This window comes from Podarcis pityusensis (genome assembly GCF_964106645.2).
Source record: "Podarcis pityusensis genome assembly, chromosome: 8".
Lineage (NCBI taxonomy): Eukaryota > Metazoa > Chordata > Lepidosauria > Squamata > Lacertidae > Podarcis > Podarcis pityusensis.
This window is the reverse complement of record NC_138033.1, coordinates 48,207,057-48,226,722: the sequence shown is the minus strand read 5'-3', so window position 1 is coordinate 48,226,722 and position 19,666 is coordinate 48,207,057. Positions and strand designations below refer to the sequence as shown.

The following is a 19,666-nucleotide window of genomic DNA, read 5'->3' as shown; positions in this document are numbered from 1 at the left end:
GCCGACCATGCGATCGGCAAGTCCTAGGCGCTGAGGTTTTACCCACAGCGCCACCCGCGTGGGTGTACAAGCAACATACAATGGTACAATTCGTTTCAGAGTTTCTCCACAGGAGATGAAGGAAGAGGCAGTCTCCTTTGTTCTGCTTAGTCTTATCTCCTTCCCACACCACAGATGCAATCCACATCCCTACAAGTTGAAGGCGCTAGGGCGTTGAGGCCAGCAGCTCTTTGTGCACAATTTAGCTAGCTAGGAGGGGGTTGTGGGTGCATTTAATCTGTAAATCTCTTTAAGAGGTTTTATTAAAATCAAGAGGTTTATTGTATGAGTTGATTGTTTAATTTCTATACTGCTTAATCTATTAAAAATATCTGCAAGCGGTGTACAGAAGACTGAAGCAAAAACAGACAACTTAAAACATTAATAAAATACAGTTACGTATTATGTTGTGAAGTAAAACATGGCGAGGTATCACAGGTGAAGAGGTGGTCAATGCCTTTTTATTGTGAATTACTATGACGTTTTAGTTGGTGTCTGATGCTTTTAACAAGTGTTTGCCAACCTTCCTGCATGTTAGCATACTTCAATAGTCAAGGTAGGAGTTGGAGAAGGCAATGTCACAGGATCAGCCTTGCTTTTTCTTCTTGAATTTTGCCCCCCACCATGAGCAGCTGGAGAGAGGCCCAATTAGTAGATGATCAAGTTATTTAGGGTTGGTTTGGAGAGGCTCTGTTTGGAGCTTCCACTGGCTGAAATTGGACAAAGCCATTTTCCTTCAAGGTACTGTACAGTGCACTGGCCAAGAGAATGCCATGCAGCAGTTGAAAGATACTGATTGCTACCCTTTAACAGCTTCTGCTTTCTTAGTATTTCCCCCCCCCCCTCCAAACTCCTGCAGTACCATGTGGGGTGGGGGAAGGGCATGTTTATGCCCAGCTTCCTCTCCTCATGCCACAAATAGGGAAAGTACAGATGTCAAGCAGTAAAAACACCATTGAACCCCCTCACATTGGAAGTGTCCACCTTCTCTTTCTATTGTCCCTTTCACTGGTTTGGACATACTTAGGAACAGCAGGCAGAGAAAAAGTGGCCTCTCTCTCCCCGCCCCCCTGGGCCCAGTCCTGCTTCATTCATTTAGCTGTTCCCACTGCAGATTCACAAAAGTCCTGCTGTCCATCTTGTCAATGTACAACACACCCTGCAGATGGTCCATCTCATGCTGGATGATGCGGGCTGCCCAGCCACTTGCCGGCCAGCTAAACTGCTCCCCAACTTCATTCAGACCTGGGGAAAGGAAAAAGAGGAACTCCAGTGAGAAATGCAGCTCTGGGGTCCTGTCATGCCTTAATGAATCACTCCCCTTGTAGGAACATGTATATCTGACTGAACTTTCCCCAAGCTGTAGGCCCAGTGCAGGCTCCCTGTGCCCAGAGAATATCTACTGTCCCTGCTTTTTGCTGGTACTTATTGAAACCAGCTGTGCCCCTCAGTCCTGTCAAAAATTAGAAAAGTGAGACTTATGAAAGATTCCCCAGCAGGACAGCGTAAGTAAGCATGAGAAAGTGATGCCCACCCACTCTCCCCATTCCATTTTTCATACATAAATTGTCGCTTGCTACACCTCCTGTCCACAGTCACACCAAATAACAAAAAAGCAACATGTGAGTGTGCTACTGATGAAAGGCTTTGGCATAAAAACATGCGCATTTTGACAGGCAGTGTGGGAAGAAGTTGTTTGGTGCCATGAGTTTGTACTTAGCTACGTTCCCACAATTGGAATGCATAATGTAGATTCCCGTTTGCATTAATAACACCTCGTAAGATCAACATAGAGCCAAGTTTGAACACCTGAGGCTCGCCACACACTTATACCAGCTCCAAAACTCACACCTCATCCAAGTGTGTTAAAGCTACAAGGAATAACATTGCCAGCTTACCGGAAACTGCCACGGCTTGGTATCTGGTGACGCAAGCAGAGAATCCACTGATGCTTTTACAGCCCTCGGGGAAAGAGACCAGTTGGGAGTCCAGCACCCTCATGGATGGATTCACTACCACATGCAGAGGGAAGGGGGCCATCTGGCAAGCCTGGCGCATGCTGGGGGTGTGCTCATGAAAGAGCCTCTCAGGGAACTCCGCCACAAAGATCTGGAGTGGCACACCCACTTGAGGAGCACTGAGACCCACACATTGTTCTTTCCTCATCACGCGAACCAGAGTACGGATGAGGGTCTGCACCTCACTACTGGCAATTTGTGAGGGCTCCACGGGGGCAGCCAGGGAGCGCAGAATGGGGTCCCCCACCTGGCAGACATGACTGTAGGGTGGGGTGGGAGGTTTCAAGACTTTGCGCCGCAGATATTGCCAATAGGTGCGCTGCTTCTCTGCCGGAGAGGAACAAGTGCGGCTGCAACTTCTGCATGGCAAAGGTGCCAGGAAAGCTCTATTCCAAAGGAGGCTGTCCAGCATCCAGGCCAAGCCAGACCTTAGCCTACAAACTGCCATAATTGTGCTTCAGCCACAAAGCCATCTGCACAAAGAACAAATAAAATAAAAATAAGATGAGAAAATAAAAATGATGCAAAGACAACAGGTGCAAGCACTCCCAAGGGTCTCGAGTCAAAGGGTAGCCTAGCTAAGGTCACTGGGAGGGGAAGGGCTGGAAGCTGGAGCTCAGGCAAAGCATCCGCTTGGCTTTTGCATGGTCCCAGGTTCAATACCCAGCAGTGTCTCCAAGTAAGGGCTGGAAGAGACACACAGAGACCCGACAGGAAACCCTGGAGAGCTACTGCCCATCAGCATAGCCAGTACTGAGCTAGATGGACCAAGGATCTGTCTACTCCATATGGCATTTTCCTGTGACTCTGCAGAGATGGAAAAAGCAGGCTTCTCTGCAAAAGCAATACAGAAAGGTTCTAAGATTCTGCCAAAACTCTCAGCCCTCATTTGTAGCAGCAAAATTAGGAGGCGGAGTGTTCTATACCCCTTCCAATTAAGTTTTGGATACCTCTCTTGTATATATTATCATCATCTATTTATTTCCCTCCAAGCAGCTCACATGGTTCCTTCCCACCGATATTTTAATTCTTCCAATAACCCGGTGAGGTAGGGATATGCTGCGGGAGAATGAAGGGTCCAAGGTCATCCGGTGAGCATCATGGGAATGAGCGGAGGACTTGAACTCAGCTCTCCCAATGCACTCTTGACCAGCAAAAGGCCGGAACTCTGCTGCTGGGCTTCTGCTTGCAGGGAGGCTCGTTCTAATTTATTTTAACATCGAGGAGGGTTTCAAAATGTGGGTCCCCCACCCGCAACCAGGACCTCAGCCCTACCTGACTCCAAGTCTCAAGTTTCAATGGGGCCGCCCATCTTCCGGTCTTGACAAGCCACGCGAAGCGAGGAAACCGGAAGTTCCTGTGGATGCTGGGAAATGTAGTTCTCAAAGAACGGCACCACTCCGTGGCAGGCGGCGTCCTTGCAGACGCTTTAGGTCCGCGTCTTCCAAAAGAGGAAGCGGTTGTGTAGCAAAGGGGAGAATAAGATCCTTCTTGAAGTGACAGGTTTTCCCCATCATATCATTGGTGCAGCTGCCTCAGGCTCATCTGCTTCATCTCAGCCCTGCTGCTAAAGTCAACACCAGCAAGTTTTGGCCCTGAATACTTGCTGCATTTCCACACATGCACCCCTCAACTACTTACTAGGGGGGAAATCCTTCCAACCTCTCTAGACAAAAATTGTTCTATCCTTTTCTATGCAGAGACTTAATCCAATTAAGACTCCCTCACAGTTACCTGCTACCTTTCTAGGACTCCTAGACACAGTCCACCCTTCTCTCCCTGCCTCCTGTCCACTTTGCTTAATATCCCCCCCCCCCCCCCAAAAAGAGAGAATTTTGAAGCATTCAAAATCTCACTCACTTGCTGTCCTGGGCCATTTTAACTTGCCCTGGTGACGGAGCTGTTGTTTTAAATTTATTTCTCATCTACTAAAGCTCAGACAAACCAGGATCTAAACTCTTCGCCTCCCTGTGGAATGCCCTCCCCTCAAATGTCAAGGAGATAAAGAACTACAGAACTTTTAGAAGACACCTGAAAGCAGCCCTGTATTGGGAAGTTTTTAATGTCTGATGCTGATATAACATAGTAAATGTTATATATGCTATAAGCTGCCCAGAGTGGCAGCTTATAGCATATACAGTGGTACCTCGGGTTACATACGCTTCAGGTTACAGACTCTGCTAACCCAGAAATAATACCTCGGGTTAAGAACTTTGCTTCAGGATGAGAACAGAAATCATGCTCCGGCGGCGCAGCAGCAGCGGAAGGCCCCATTAGCTAAAGTGGTGCTTCAGGTTAAGAACAGTTTCAGGTTAAGAATGGACCTCCAGAACGAATTATGTACTTAACCTGAGGTACCACTGTATTATTATTATTATTAAAACCTCATTTCTTGGACTTCAACTGCAGATGATCTTGGCCTTGGCTAGCAGGTTTCCTCTTCCTGTAATTACCCTCTTCTGAAGGGACAGCTATAACTCAAAGCAGTTGGTAAGAACAGTGGGATTCCCACACTCAGCAAGTTGGACTTACCAAAGAAGAAATTCATACCTAGTCTGAGAAATCAAGGGAAAACTGGCAGAGACACATTTTATTCTGCAGCTTAAGGCATCAGGCAATTCCAGAGGAGAGGAAGATAAGGATGACACACGAGCATTTTTGGTGAATGGGGAGGCCCAGAAAAAACTGGTACTGACTGATACCTAAAGCAACTAGCTTTGGGAGAGAAGATTCAGGGGCCCACTCTCTTCACAGTACAGCATACTGAGGTACAACACAGAGAACCAAACAAGCAATCAAGTTTATTCAAACCCTGATCCACCTTCACCAAAATTCCTTCCTCCCAGTGTCCACACCCAACTTCCTTCCCACCAGAGCAATGAAAGCTCAACTCAGTCTGTCCTTGAAGTGCTGAAGTAGAACCCCAAACCAAGAGCTGTGCCTGCCCATCGCAGGAATGAGTCTCTCCTCAGTCAGGTTCAAGTATCATGGAACCCCGGAAAACAGGCAAAATCCAGTGGAAACTATTCTAGAGGAGCACTCAGCAGCAAGGCATCACCAGAATCTGCACTGCTCTCTTCTGTTTCCAGAACAGGGGCTGGGGCACTGGGATCTGCTTCCTGCCTGGCATCAGGGAGTTCCGAGTCCAATGGAGGAGGTGCTAGGCTTTCTTCAGTCAGCCTTTTCTCCTCAGACAAGGGATAGACAGTCTCTTTCTCTGGCAGGACTGAGGCCAGGAGCTCCTGAATCAGCTGCTCATCCACACAGCCAAGACCGCCATATTTGTGCAGCTGTGTTGGGGGAACACCTAGCAGTAAAAAAAGAAAATATATTAAAATGAGAAGTTAAAATCTTACATCAACCCTAAGCTAGAGAACATTCCTTGTACTACTGCCAATTCTCTCTCTCTCTCCCTTCCCCTGGCAGTAGCCTGAGCTGTTGAGCACAGATTTCAATGACTTGCAAGCCTACAAGGACCACCACCAAGCAACCCCACCCCACCCCACCAATGTGCTGTTCACAAAGTCACAAGCAGAAGCCACTCATCCACCACAGGCCAGGGCTCAGCTGCAAGCTCCTTCCCCACCAAAAGTATTCAAGCAGCCATACCCAAAGTCTGTGCAATTTGTGCTGGGGGGAAGAGGAGCTGCAGACAACGGTTGAGGTAGGGCATCAAGTCTTCCAGAAATGCCATGCAGAAGTGAATGAACAGCTCTTGCTCTCGGCTGCTGAAGGCCACAGCCTCTGCCCGGTGGAAAACCAGAATGACCTTTGTCACCTGCAAAGAGAAAAAGAGAAGCTAGAATTTCTTGGTTTGGTGTCCAAGTGGAAGGAAGGGACTGCAGTACTACTCAGCATGCTAGCCTCATCAAATGGTCAAAATAAAAGCCCAGCTAATCGGTCTGGGGCATACCCAGAAGCTGAGTGACAAGATGTCACATACTACCTTATAGAACAGGGACTAAGAAACTTTGATCTCTCAAGTGCCACAGTCTCCTGGCAGGCAATCCAGCAGGGGCCATTTGCTGACTATGGGTGAGGTTAGAGCTAGTGGTGAGCAGGTTCAGTAGCCAAAACAGGCGAGGTCAACCACTTTCTCTCTCTCCTCTCTCTCTTCCAGCCCACCCAAAGCAAGCACTGATTGCTGTTGTCAGATGCCTGAACTGGTTGCTTGCAAAGGGCTTCTTGAAATAAGCCAGAGGCCCATCCCTGAACAGACAGACAGCAGCAACATCAGAGGGAACAAGAATAAACTCACAAACATGACCTGCCAAGTTGCTGAAAAGGGCTAGCAAACTCCAAGGAGTATAACTAAAGATAAGGCTGCAAGCAGCTAAAACTCTGCTGCTAGCAAATTTCTGTCCTGTCACCTAGACATCTGGACCATTTTTAATCCAGCCTCTTGGTGCACATGAGCAACAGAGAGCCCCACCTGGCCAAGTGCATCCTCCAGGGTAGCCGCCACGTCTGGGGCAAGAGCCACAGGGCAGCAGAGGCGCAGGTCGTTGAAGGCTACCAGGATGTTGTTGAGGAAGCAGGCGAGTGGTGGGAAATCTAGCAGCACCATGGGGGGCTGGAGTGTGCCTGGCTGGGCAGAAGGAGCCACTGCTACAGGGATGGTGCTGCTGCTGCTGCCCAAGGCAGCCGGCACAGAGATTAGCGTGTAGGAGTTCATCTCCTCCTGGAATTTGTTCACAGCTTCCTGCATGGCTCTCTTGAAGGTGACCAGTGCCACCCGCTGAAATATGGGGATGAGCAGGCCCCGGAAGTCCGCTCCAACACGGCTGAACGAGAGGCCAAAGTACATGCACTGGCCCAGCAGGGAGTCCAGGCGGCTGCCCACACCACGCTGCAAGTCACGCTCAAGCACCAGCAGGAACTGGGAGACCTTCTGCAGGACCCACCCATGGAAGATGGCACTTTCATTGAGGGTGTCCTGCCCAGGGGGAGGCACCAGCGGCTCCTCGTCAGCAAAAATGGCACGGTACTGCGTGACAATGTCAAAGAGGTGCACGCGGCAGGCCTCAATGGTCTTGGTAATATGCACATAGGGGTCGTCACCAGGAACAGCAGCAAGGATAGAACGTAGCCAGATGTCCCGTGCCTGCAGGAAAGTAATTCGTAGCTCAGCCTCAGTGAAGACATCCATGCAGCGAAGGTAGCCAATGATGCGCAAGCAGGCTGGCAGCTGAATGTTGGTGCGAAGCTGCTGGATCAGCTGTGTAAGCATGAGCTGTGTGGACTGGCGCACCTCTGCCACTATGCCCTGGGAAGGAGAAGAGAGACAAAATCAACTTCTGTTACCCATGGTACCCAAACCATGCTGATCTCAATTCTGCACAAACTATTTTATTTTCACTACAGTCCTTATGGATCATCCATGTGATCACTTATGGAGAGGGTCTACAGGTCAGTGGTAGATATACCTGCTTGATATAGTAGATACACTCTGGCTGCCAGAGTAGACAATACTGGGCTTAGTGCACAGTCAAACCTGGTATGAGGTAACTGCATTTTATAATGATGTGTACTTTTGGGAGCTTTTAAGGAGGCATAACTTGCTGTCATCCTGAGTTCCTTTAGGAGGAAGAGTGGGATATAAACATGGTAAATAAAGAAAGTGTTGTGACCTTAACAATGCATTCTTCTTTGCAGATGGAAGAAGGGCTTTACTGGATCAGAACAGGGCCTGCCTCATCTCAGCTTTCTGTACAAGAATCCCTGCAACTAGCAAATTAGACATTAGCCAAGAGTCGTTAAGTCAGTGATGGGGTGTGGTCTACCTTCTATCTATCCCTGCTTTACAGATTGCACTTAAAGAGATCAGTGGCTTGTATCCTGCTCTTGTTTAAAGTCAAAGAAATAGATCCCTACAGCACATGCACAAACCCTGGCTGCAATAAGCAACATAAGCACTTAGTCAAGAAAAAAGGCAACAAGAGAAGAAGCCTCAGATCCAGAAATATTCTGGCTTCTACAAACAGAACATGACAGCTCATGATGGTCCAGGATTGTGGGCCTCGGGTATCACCTGGATCAAACTTAGGAAACCAGCACAGAAGCCACACCACCTCTGCCTCTGTGAGCCATGGCAGAGAAAACAAATGCAAAGGGTTGGAGATGCCTTTCTTCGCTAAGCTTTTGCTCAGGTCCTGAAACTCTAGTAGCAAATGGTTGGGACCTACTATCACCGTATGGCTTAAGGCAGCTCTGGCACCTGCCAGGCTCAGAACATGTCTGCACCTGGATGACAGGGATGGTGGCGTGCTTCTTCTCCAGGCGGCGGACATAAGACACCAGCTCCAGGGCCTCCTCGTAGTAACTGTTGCGGACGCAGGTGTCCATCAGCTGGGGGATCTCCAGCACTTCCAGGATCTCTGTGTGGAGGTTCAGGGTCAGGCTGTTCATACGGCGGTTCTGGGCGATCTGTTCAGCCTCCTGCATGAAGTTCCTGGAGGCAGGAGCAAAAGAAGAAGAAAGCAGGTTGGGCCAGGAAAAGCAAAAGGGTAAGCCCCCACCCCCTCTAACCCACCCATTCCAATGGCAGTGAGTTCCATAAGTTAACGATGGGGCACTCCAGGATTATTCCTGCCCCCAAAGCGAGTGTAGCGACAGCCTTGGCCTCCAACTCCTCCTACTCACCGGCAGGCTTCGGCGAAGGGTGGGAGGCGGCCCAAGAGGCGGTCGAGGCCCTGCTCGATGCCACCGAAGCCGCGACGCGTCTCAGCGGTGCATTCGGCGGAGCGGATGAAGGTCTTGTAGTGGGCGAAGGCCAAGGCCCGCGTCTGCGCCCCGAGCTGCGCTCGTTCCTCCGCCAAACGGCCGGGTTCCCTCCGCAAGGCCTCCAGGCCCAGCCCCGCCAGCGCCGACAGGTAGGTCGCCAGCTCCGCGTCCCCCGCCGCCAGGGGCGGAGGCAGCGGCGAGGTCGCCCCGCGGAACAGCCATGCCAGCAGGCTCGCCTCCTCTAGGTCCGCCGAAGGCTCCGGGGCCGCCATCGGGCCTCCCTCGACGTGGACCAGGAAGTGATCGCTATGGCAACCGGGAGGCCGCGCTAGCCAGAGGCGGAGGCTAGTCCTCCGTGGCAGATCCGGGTGCCGCTCTGCCCGAAACCTCTGTGTTCGTATGACGTGACCAGGAGGTCACGCAACGACGCTCCGACATGAAAATCACTTGCACTCTATTGTGACCATAGACATATTTCTGTGTGTCAGCCTAGAGTGGGAAGAGCCTATGAGTGTAGGACACCCGAACGTAGCTTGATGTTGCAACTTCCGCTTCACGTCTTTGATCCGAGGCTTCCTTGAATTGGAACCACGCGGGTCTCCGGCGTCTTCTCGGGAGGTGCGATGCGGCCCCTCACGGAGGAAGAAACGCGTGCGCTCTTCGAGAAGCTCTCCAAATAGTAAGCGGGGTGGCTGTGGTGGCATTTGTGTTCTCTGGGTTCATTAGGCTTTATGATTAAACCATGGAACTCACTGACACAAGATACCCGGATCCCCACCCAATGGACAGAGGGAATTAGAGAAATCAGTGAAGGAGGGGAAGTTTGTCTCTTGCTGTTGGCCCAGAAAGTAAAATGGAAGCGTCATTGAACCATAGCGGTGGAAGATACCGCAAAGGTCCTCTAGCCCACCCCAATGGATGTAGAGAATCACAACATTATAGGCAGGCAGCGACCCATGCTCTGCTGCGAGGAAGCGGGCACCCACCTTCCCATACAGACTGTACCAGTGTGGAATAGCTCTTCTTAATCTTCCACGGAATACCACTAGCTGGGAGACAACAGCAGGAGAACTAGATGGGTCGTGTTTAATGCAGAAAAATAATTACAGGGATTATAGGGAAGTCAGTATAATAGTTTAAAATTGAAGTCTTCATATACAGAGGCAGTATGTCTTAGAAATGGTTGCTGTTCTCCACCCCTGCTTGCTGGCTCCCTGCAGGCATTTGACTTGCTTTTGCCAGGAGGAGGAGGCTGAACTAATTGGGCATTTGGTCAAATCTAGCATAAGAGGGCTATTCTCATGTTTTCTGGGGACTGGCTGACAGTGTGTCTCTTTGTTCCAACCTTTTTAAGTATTGGTGAGAACATCCAGCTCCTGGTTGACCGGCCAGATGGTGCCTACTGCTTTCGCCTGCACAAGGACCGTGTCTATTACCTCAGGTGAGGAGGCCCTACATACACCCTGGGGCATGTTATTAATGTTAACACCTTCATCCATAACACACATTAAGTAAAAATAAAAGGATGGATCTTTGAACATGTGTAAGGCTCTCTTCCTCTTCCAGAATGTACCCACGTCTTTGTGGGTGGGGAGAAGAGTGGAGGCATCTATGGGGGAAAGGAAAGGGCCTGTTTTCTTTTGTAAGATGCTGCTTGTTCTCACTACAGAGCTGCAAGGTGCTGGGAAAGAGATCTTGTTTCCCTTGTGTTTTTAGCAGCAGAAGAGCAAAAGATGTAAAAGGAGCTGAACTGAACTAAGGGAAGCTGTACTCATGGACAGTCTTTCATATGCAAATGAAGGACAGAGAGGAGGGACTTGGTCTCATAATTTAACTCTGAGCTCCCGTCTTGTCTGATCCAGTTTTTGGCACATTTTATCACTTCCAGTGCAAGTGCACCACATTGTATTTGGGGACCAGGAGTGGCTATAAGGTCTTTCTTGTTTTAGGGTTGCTTGGATTAAATCCCCAAACCTGCCTTTCCATCATCTCAGTATCCCCAATTTGGTTTAGGTACCTTAAAGCTTCTCCTCTCCCCTATGGAAGCATATGACCAAAAAGCCACAATATTGGCTGCGGGTACTTGGAGTGTGCCTCAGGCCACAGCATGGTTCAGTGATGCTCTGATGGTGACTTTGGAGCTTCTGAATCTGGAGAGACCAAGTCCTAATGATAAGTCTTTGCTTTCTGTTTCTTAGTGAGAAGATTCTGAAGCTTGCTACAAACATCCCCCGGGAGAATCTGGTGTCTCTCGGCACCTGCTTTGGAAAGTTCACCAAGAGCCAGAAGTTCCGACTCCACATCACTGCCCTTGATTACCTTGCTCCCTACGCCAAGGTAAAGATGGCACAGAGGACCATTTATTTGAGGGGCACTATCCTACCAAAATAGGTACCGCTCTGGTGGGAAGATAAATGGCGTTTCCATGCGCTGCTCTGGTTTCGCCAGAAGTGGCTTAGTCATGCTGACCACATGACCCGGAAGCTGTACGCCAGCTCCCTCGGCCAATAAAGCGAGATGAGTACTGCAACCCCAGAGTCGCCTGCAATTGGACCTAGCAGTCAGGGGTCCCTTTATCTTTACCTAGCCTACCAAAAATGTCAAAACACCTGTAGTGCTGTGTGGGGTGGGGACTTGCTAGCTGTTTATTGGGAAGGAGAGTATTTTTTTCCCTTGTGCTAATCTAAGGAGGACAAGAAAGGGAACCTGTGTAGTGGTACATTTAATGTAACTCAAAGAGAATATCTCTCATTTTTTTCTCATGCAGTACAAAGTGTGGGTGAAGCCTGGAGCAGAGCAGTCCTTCCTTTATGGGAACCACATACTGAAGTCTGGCTTGGGGCGCATCACAGAGAGCACTGCCCAGTACCAGGGTGTGGTGGTATATTCCATGGCTGACGTCCCCCTGGTGAGTGACACCTAGTGGGTAGGTGGGTGGGTAGGTTGGATGGTTGGACCCGAGTGAATTTGAAGTTAAGACAATGCCCCTCCAAGGTCTTAATGCCTTCCTTGTTCCAATTGACCTTCTTAGGGCTTTGGAGTGGCAGCCAAGTCCACCCAGGAGTGCCGGAAAGTGGACCCCATGGCGATCGTGGTTTTTCACCAAGCGGATATTGGAGAATACATACGGCATGAAGAGACGCTGACATAAATGGCAGGGCAGAAAGCCCCAAAGACTGACTTTCCCTCAGATAGAAGCTGCAGGCTTTCAACCAGCCTCTGCCCCTTTTCATGCAGACTGTGGAAGGCGCAACTGTGTAGGTTGCTAAACTGCCAGCAAAATACCTGTCTACCTCCTGATGGCCACAGTGAGGCTGTAGATGAGTCACAAAACTTTGGGATATAGCTGCAAGCCTGGCAGTTCTAGGGACACAGCTACAATTCTGACACAGTAAAGCTATTTCATTTTTCTCCTTTCATTGTCTTGATTCATCTGGTGTTCAGGGAACTGATTACATTAAAGCCTCTTTTATTTTGCCCTGGGCTTTGGGGCTGGGGAACCAGAGGTGTTTTACAAAGCCATGGAGAACCAAAAGCTAGAAGTTCTCTTTTCCTCTCACCTTCCCTGCTGCAGCTGCCTTTGCTTCCAAGCTGGCTGCCTCTAAAGGAAGAGGAAGGAATCTTGTGTTTGGTGGTGGTGGAGATCGTGTGTGTCTGCATGTGCACCTCCATTTACTAACTGTGCCCTTAATGTACCTCTTGATCAATGTAAAAATCTCACATACCTATGCTGTGGTTGCAGCAGGACTCCCGCATTTTGAGTCATGTTTATTTTAACTTGGGGCAGTTTCATTTCAAGTCAACCAACCCCCTGTGGCTCCTCTGGAAGAATACTTGGATTTTTCAGCCAACACCCCTCCCCCCACCAAAAAAGAAGCCGCACCAGCAGGTGGACATGCCCTTGCTCTCCTTTGCTGCTTGCAGATATTTAGTCAGTTGGGTGTTAAGAGGGTGGCAAGGAGAGAGCAGTTTGGCTTTTCAGCCTGGCATAAATAGCCTTCTGAAGCAGCCTCAGCACCGTGGCTTGTTGGTGGCTGTGGTGGGCTGTGTGGTGAAGAGGCGCTTGAGGAAGTAGAGTTGCAGGACACCAGAGAGAACAATAGCCAGGCTCTGGGCCGCTGACCACCAGTTCACGTAGTTGTAATTGGACTCCAGAAGGAAGTAGTCTGAGGTGCTCTTCATCCGATTAAAAGTGTAGTAGCGCCACATTTGGAAGATGCCATTCAGCAGTTTTTTGGTGCTCTCCTGTTAACAAAAGAGTGGAGCAGGGAAAGCTATTCAGTCCCAGATGTCTGTCCTTGGCCCTGCTGTGGCTTTGAACAGATACTTCACTTAGGCTGCAGATTGCTGCTCCTGGCAACCGGCTGTCTGGCCAACCATGGGGAGCTTTTTCCTTCACAGCCTGAAAGGAAAGGATGCCTGTCCTTCTCGCTAACAGCTGTCAGACTCAGGTGGGTAAAAAATAAATAAAATATCCAGGCTGCATCAAGCATGAAGGAGATCATATCTGTCCCATTTCCCCCCAGCCCTGGAGGTTCCAAATGGCTCCCAGCTTTATCACTGCTACCTTATTTATTTTTAGTTCTTTAATAAGTTACCTCAATTGCATCCAGTGTGTCGTTTAGTCTTTTCCTCTCAGCTTCATGTGGAGTTTGTAGATCAAAGCCCTCATAGAAGACCCCAAAGTTGAGGTAGACCTGCACGGAGCCAAAGTGGTTGTACCGATTGCTCAGACAGAGCTGATAGAAGCCTGCAAGAAAGAGTTAAACTTTGCCAGGTGAACCAGCAGCATTTAAGGCCTTCTGGTGTTGGGTGTGAGCAACGCAATTTGAATTCAGGTCTGTAAGAGAGAGACTGAACGTGCCCCTTTCTTGAGAAGATAGCCTACAATTTAAAAGGGGTAGCTGTGTCATTTAAAGATAGCTTGCTTGGCTCCTGTATACAATAATCCGATTAGAGTCAAAGTTTTTCTGGGATTCCCTGGTTATTGTCCATCCCTCTAAAAAGAAAACATAAATGGAGGAGTAAGAGCTGTGGTGGCAGGCAGCAAGGGAGATTATGCTTGTGCCCATCTAACCCAATACCAATCTGCTTTCAACTTCCTTTTGGGGGAATATGAAGTGGTCCAGAGAGAGAAAGAGCCTGTCATTCCTAGAGTGCTTTCTGAACATCATTCATAGTTACTAGCCTCATATCTTTGGGGAGGGTGGTAGGTGTGGTAGAATATAAGAAGCTGCCTTACACCCACTCAGACCATTGGATCACCTAGCTCAGCATTGTCTAAACTGGCAGGCAATGGCTCTCCCAAGATTTCAGACATTCCCAGTCTTGCCTAGACATAGTTGGAATTGAATCTGGGGTCTTCAAATCTGATGCTCTCCTGCTGAGCCATGGGCCCAGAGGTTTTTCCTCCTGTGAGGTTATAACTAAACAGAGGTTTTCTATTTCAGAACCCAGCCTTTGAGCACCCAGTTCAAGGTGGCTTTATGGGAGGAGAGTCCGCAATGGGGGATGTGCTCACTGCATGTTCAGGATCACCTATTTTGCTTGGAGGCTGCACCTGAGCCAGTTATGGGAGTCTAGAAAGCACTCTTGATATGGCTGTGGGTACAGAGAGAGAGAGGCACCTGTTTCCTTGGTTTGGAAGTTGATCTGTCCCCGTGTATCCTGGGAGGTGCCAAGGTGGAGCCCATTGGGGTCATTTGCGGTTGCCAGGATGTGTTGGTCATGTCCAAGACCTGAAGACCACTGCACCTGAAACCAAGATAGGATAGGGATAGGACAGGACAGGACAGGACAAGAAATGGGGTGGCATTGGTAATGCTATAACCATGTTACCTGCCACTTTCTTGTTTTTGGTTTCTTAGATGCAAGAGCTGATCTGTGCAAGTATTCAGCTACAGAAGGCAAATGGAGCTGCCATTTCCATATTGGAAGGCACACTGTACCTATCAGTTATGCTGCTGGTACACACACACACAGCAAGGAGAGTTCTCGCAAAAGCAGCAATTTCATGAGAGAGTATGCACAAGAGAGTCAGACAAAACAGTTTAGTCATTGGACTTTCAAAGCAACAGGTTACATGCTGAATATGTGTCTTCTCCACAAACCTCTACAGGCAGATGATGAGACAGGAATTGCAGTTGTCTATAAAGTTTCCAGTGCACTTAGTGTAGGAGTGGCAACTAGCAAGCTGACCTGCCACCACCAGCCAACTCACTTCTTGCTGGTAGCCCTTAATCCCTGACTTGGAGGGTGGCAAATATATGCGATTGCCTTACCCTCCCACTTTCAGGGTCGGATGCCTGTGCCTGGAGGAAGCTGAGCTATTTCCTTGAAACTGGCCCATGCAATAACCCCACATTTTTGTTTTAGACCCTTGCTAAGAAACAAAAATATTCTTCCTTCCAATCTCAACTAGAACCAACCAGTCACGGTGCCAGCTGAATCACCCTCCTGCCTCCAGCTCCTGCGTCATGACTGGATTTACAGCATGGTCATGGTCTTGTTCACCTTCAGAGCAATCCAGTTTACCAAGAGGAAAGTGGAGCTGAAAGTTTCTGGCTTGAGGCCAAGTGCCATGACAGGAGACTGCCAAGGTGCTTGTGCTGACCCACCATTGAGGCTGGATTGTCAAGGCAGTTTAGAAGTACAGTGGTACCTCGGGTTAAGAACTTAATTTGTTCCGGACATCCGTTCTCAACCTGAAACTGTTCTTAACCTGAAGCACCACTTTAGCTAATGGGGCCTCCCGCTGCCACCACACAAATTCTGTTCTCATCCTGAAGTAAAGTTCTTAACCTGAGGTACTGCTTCCAGTTTAGTGGTGTCTGTATCCTGAAGTGTTTGTAACCCGAGGTACCACTGTAAAGAGTTTAAGAAGCAGGAAGGCTCCAGTTTTATAGCTGGCACCTAAAGGGAGGTCTTTGGCAGAGACCTCAGCATTGGCAAACCCAAGAGTGAGAGGTTCCTTTCAGGAAGTCACTAAATCATCTTTATGGATAAATGGCACTTCTGGAAAATCTAGAATCTAAAACATACTCAGCAATGCCACCAGCCTTCCCCATCCATGTAACCCTTGTGCTTTCCATATGTTTTGGATTACAATGCCCTTCAGCCCTTCCATCATGCAGGCTAGGGCTAGGTATTCTCAACTGGGCAAGACAGTTAAACCTGACCAAGTTCTTTAAGGTGCAATGAAAGAATTTGGCTTGACTATTGATACTTTAGGGGTTCATGACAACCAATAAGATAATGCAAGATTCCCAGTTTGCGTTCTGGGGGATGCTGGTTACAATCATAGGAACTTGCCTTATGCTAAATTGGATCATAGGTCCAAACTAGTTTGTTATTCTCTCAGTTTGACGGACAGTGGCTCTCCAGAAATTCATCCAGGGAAATTTTTTCAGCCCTCCCTCAAAATGTCAGGGGTAGAAGCTGAGACCTATATGCAAAGCAGATGCTCTTCCCCAAGCTAAATCCCTTTCCCCGGTTCTGCTGCTACTAGAGAATCTGGCTGCTCATTACTGTCCCCCCTTGACCACAGCACAACCCTTGGATTTGTGCAGCACCCCCTCCACCGGCACCCACCTGATAGCTAAAGTAGAAAAAGCCGCTCTGATGGGCAAATTGCCAGAAGCACTCTATGCTGCCTGCAGGGATGACAATGCCAAAGTTGTACTGGTCCGCCCCACGGAAAAGAGGCTGGTCACTGGAACCACTCAGAGGTTCAGACTTGCGGGCTTGGGCAAGTTCCAGCCTCCCCACCAGCAAGCCCACCATTGCAGCCACAGGTAACACTGCAAGCATCTTGCCACAGGGAAGGTAGCTGAGCTTGGCTGGAGGCAAGTGCCAGAGCTGGAGTCCAGCATGCTGGCAGCTGGTAATCATTAACTCCACCCTCATGCCCTGTGTTTGTGCAGCTTGCTGCTGAATCAACTCTTCATTCCTCAAGGAAGCAGTCAATGCCTTAAGGACACGCGGAGTGAGCTCAGTGGAAAGCAGTTCCTCCCCCTACCTGCTGCTTGCCAGACTTCTTGGACTGCAATTCCCATCAGCCCTAGTCTCAGATGGTTGTGCTGATGTAACCTGTAGTCCAAGAGATCTGGAGGCTAGGGCAGGCAGGGGTAAAGTGTTCCTTCAAGCACAAGCCTCTTGCAGCAATTGAGCAGAGCACTAGGCCCTGTACGGGTGAGGCAGCCGAGGGGCAGACAGAACATTGATTCCTCACCTTTCCTCCTAAGATCTCCAGGTGGCATACCTGGTTCCTCCAACACCATCTTTTTCATAACCACCACCCTGTGAGGTTGAGAGGGTGCCTGGACCAGGCTGACACAGGGAGTTTTCCTGCTCAATGCTTTGAACCTGGCTGGAACCAGTCCCTCATAGCCTGACATTCTGGCTAATTCAACCACCACACTGGTACTCTTTGCTGCAGGTTTCCTGTTGGGGCATTTGGTTGGCCGCTTTGAAAACCAGATGCTGGACTAGATGGGCCCCTATTTGACCAGATTATTCAGCTGCTGCAGGGCTCTTCTGATGCTTTTATGCTAAAAGGCAACAGGAAATGGTCATATCTATTCCGACTTAGATGAAGGCAGGTTACCCAACAGCAAAAAGCACAGAGCGATCAAATCTGCTATACTAGAGGGTAAGCAGGTCACACTTTCATTACTGCAACTCACACATACTGCATTTTAAGTCCCAAGACTGCAGTTTGATTTAAATAGTATCTCTTTCCTACTAAAGCCCTTTGTTGGGAAGAACTGCCCTAACTAGTTTGCCCTTTTCTTTGCCCAGAGTATGGCTGCATTCCATTCCACCCACTTCAGCGCAAATCCTTCTTGTCTCCTTTTTACTCAAAAGTTCTCCCAAAGCACAAACTCTGCTTGCTTGTACCAGCTGGTGCTTGAAGGACAAACTGTGTATCGCAGGAGGAAGTTTTCCCAACAGCTGAGATAAGAGAGGGGGGCACCTCTGGGATAAAATCTGCTCATGGAAAAAAGAGATAGCGACTTTCAAGATCTGTGTAGTTTTGGTGGTGAGGCAGAGGGAAAGCACAGCCACAACCCATTTTGCATGTGTCTGTCTGGCTCCATCCACGCTACACAATCAACCGCTTCTTGGACTCACAGAAGCCAGCATGTCCTCCAACACATTTGAAGTTCAAGCAGTACCACCAGCTAAAAAAAGGAACAGGAAAAACAGTGGTGACGGGAACAGTCTGCCCCAATGGGAGAACAACTAGCAACACCTTTGTCCTGCCCCAGAACACATGGAATGCTAGTGCCAAACTAAATAGCATGATGGAGATTCCTTTTAATTATCATGGGAAGCAGCGCCTGTTAAAGGAACATGAAATACAGAAGTTAGGGGGGGGAAATGCACTTTGAAACAGGTTCTAATGAAATCCTTAGAAAATTGGAACACAAAAGATCAGAATTAGAAGTGTTATATATGGAGAGAATAGGCAAATCCATGCTCTTTGTGAGTCAAAAATTATATGAACATGGTAATAAACATTCCAAATGCTAGCCAGGGCTCTCAAAAGTAAGCAATTTATTTAAATAATTACTTTAAATATGACTAAAATCAGATTAGCAATATGTTTATGGAGTTTTATAAAGAGCTATATAACCCAAATAACCCTTTACCTGAAAAAAATTAAGTGAGAAGATGTGGTATCAAACCTTTAATAAAGAAAGCACAACAAAAGATAACATTCTGCAGAAGAAATTGATCAAGCTATTAAAAAAACTGAAATACTGTATAATAAGAGCCCTTGACCCGATGGGCTTGGCAACACATTTTTTAAGAAATACAGAGACCTACTCACACTTTATTTTTGTCAACTTTATCCATCTGGCAAGAGCAATCAGGCGCTGATCCAGTAACTGTCCTTCTAAAGCCAGGCAGAGATAAAGCACAGGTGTGCTCATACAGGCCAATCACCTTACTGAATCAGGACCTGGAATTTCTTCCTGGATTTATGTTCCTTAGATATTTACAAAGCCTTTGATGGTCTGGAATGGTGTTATCTCTTAACATTTTGCAGACATGCCAACTAGGCAATCACCTTATTACAGCAATAGCTAAGCTCTATTCAAATAATTCAGCTACTCTAAGGATTAATAACATGGACTCCTCAGCAATTGCAATCTGGAGGGGGACAAAACAAGGTTGTCCCTTGTCGCCACTGCTCCTCGCCTTCTCTTTTGAACCATTCGCTAATATCTTACGTCTTAATCCAAATGTAAAAGGATATTCAAGAGAGGGCAAAGAGCATCTGTTGACAATGTACGCGGATGATATTGTTGTGATGATGAAAGGCCCTAAGGGGTCAGCCTGCGCATTAAAGGAAGAATTAACATCTTTTTCTAAAGTGGCAGGCTTAAAAGTAAACATTGGAAAATCAATGATGTTTTTCAGTCTTCCACCACTGATTCAAATACACACTTGTCATATTCTTAATACACTTATGTGCTGCTCTGCATTTGGAGACTTGGGTGTGCCAATTCTAAAAAAAAATGAACCATGAATCTAAACTGAATTATCCTATTATTTTAAAAATGAACATGGCCTTTAAAAAATGAAACGAATTTAACCTTTCCATTTTAGGCTCTATTGCAGCAGTACATATCATGTTAATTCCCCATTTTCTGTCTCTCTTTCAGGTCCTCCTTACTTTTCTCCAACGTCCAAATGGCAAACTAAAATTGTTTCATATTTCAAGATAAGTCTTCAAGGTTGCCCAAGAAATCTTATTTTCTTTTCTTTTTTAAATGAAGGTGGTTGGGGTTTACCAAACCTCTCGGTATACCACGATGCATTCCAATTGAGACAGCAGGCTTTGGTAAGAAATGGATCAACTTGGAAGAAAAACAAAT

The 19,666-nt window shown here is 48.0% G+C and overlaps 3 protein-coding genes across 4 annotated transcripts; 1 reads left to right on the top strand and 2 right to left on the bottom strand.

Moving 5' to 3' along the window:
* Positions 1-473: 473 nt before the first annotated feature.
* Positions 474-9,144, bottom strand: COG8 (component of oligomeric golgi complex 8). 2 transcript variants are annotated; one of them, XM_081018508.1, is made up of 5 exons: positions 8,700-9,144; positions 8,301-8,508; positions 6,490-7,323; positions 5,667-5,835; positions 474-1,284 (listed from the first exon to the last, which is right to left on the bottom strand). In XM_081018508.1, exons 1-5 carry the CDS (start codon positions 9,050-9,052, stop codon positions 1,127-1,129), a joined length of 1,722 nt encoding a protein of 573 aa, XP_080874634.1. In that variant the 5' UTR covers positions 9,053-9,144; the 3' UTR covers positions 474-1,126. The 2 variants fall into 2 exon arrangements, with proteins under 2 accessions (XP_080874634.1, XP_080874633.1); XM_081018507.1 differs by lacking the exon at positions 474-1,284 and adding an exon at positions 4,839-5,364 and having other exon boundaries at positions 8,700-9,134.
* A 155-nt stretch (positions 9,145-9,299) lies between these two features.
* On the top strand, positions 9,300-12,197 carry NIP7 (nucleolar pre-rRNA processing protein NIP7). The gene is made up of 5 exons (XM_081018517.1): positions 9,300-9,459; positions 10,135-10,221; positions 10,979-11,117; positions 11,548-11,688; positions 11,812-12,197. The coding sequence occupies exons 1-5, from the start codon at positions 9,404-9,406 to the stop codon at positions 11,929-11,931; spliced, it is 543 nt and encodes a 180-aa protein (XP_080874643.1). The 5' UTR covers positions 9,300-9,403; the 3' UTR covers positions 11,932-12,197.
* Positions 12,198-12,511: 314 nt separating this feature from the next.
* Positions 12,512-17,087, bottom strand: TMED6 (transmembrane p24 trafficking protein 6). Its single transcript, XM_081018516.1, has 4 exons — positions 16,371-17,087; positions 14,408-14,534; positions 13,379-13,530; positions 12,512-13,025 (listed from the first exon to the last, which is right to left on the bottom strand). The coding sequence occupies exons 1-4, from the start codon at positions 16,683-16,685 to the stop codon at positions 12,792-12,794; spliced, it is 828 nt and encodes a 275-aa protein (XP_080874642.1). The 5' UTR covers positions 16,686-17,087; the 3' UTR covers positions 12,512-12,791.
* Between the last annotated feature and the right edge of the window lie 2,579 nt (positions 17,088-19,666).

Bases quoted from the DNA above. Each gene is read 5' to 3' on its own strand.
- COG8 (XM_081018507.1), bottom strand. From the start codon at position 9,052: ATGGCGGCCCCGGAGCCTTCGGCGGACCTAGAGGAGGCGAGCCTGCTG. The intron at 8,509-8,699 runs GTGAGTAGGAGG...TCCTGCCTCCAG, and splicing joins CCCTTCGCCGAAGCCTGCCG to GAACTTCATGCAGGAGGCTG. The intron at 5,836-6,489 runs GTGGGGCTCTCT...TTCTCTTTGCAG, and splicing joins TGGAGGATGCACTTGGCCAG to GTGACAAAGGTCATTCTGGT.
- NIP7 (XM_081018517.1), top strand. From the start codon at position 9,404: ATGCGGCCCCTCACGGAGGAAGAAACGCGTGCGCTCTTCGAGAAGCTC. The intron at 10,222-10,978 runs GTGAGGAGGCCC...TCTGTTTCTTAG, and splicing joins GACCGTGTCTATTACCTCAG to TGAGAAGATTCTGAAGCTTG. The intron at 11,118-11,547 runs GTAAAGATGGCA...TTTCTCATGCAG, and splicing joins ACCTTGCTCCCTACGCCAAG to TACAAAGTGTGGGTGAAGCC.
- TMED6 (XM_081018516.1), bottom strand. From the start codon at position 16,685: ATGAGGGTGGAGTTAATGATTACCAGCTGCCAGCATGCTGGACTCCAG. The intron at 14,535-16,370 runs GTGGGTGCCGGT...TCTTGGTTTCAG, and splicing joins TTTTCTACTTTAGCTATCAG to GTGCAGTGGTCTTCAGGTCT. The intron at 13,531-14,407 runs GTGCCTCTCTCT...TCTTTCTTGCAG, and splicing joins CTTCCAAACCAAGGAAACAG to GCTTCTATCAGCTCTGTCTG.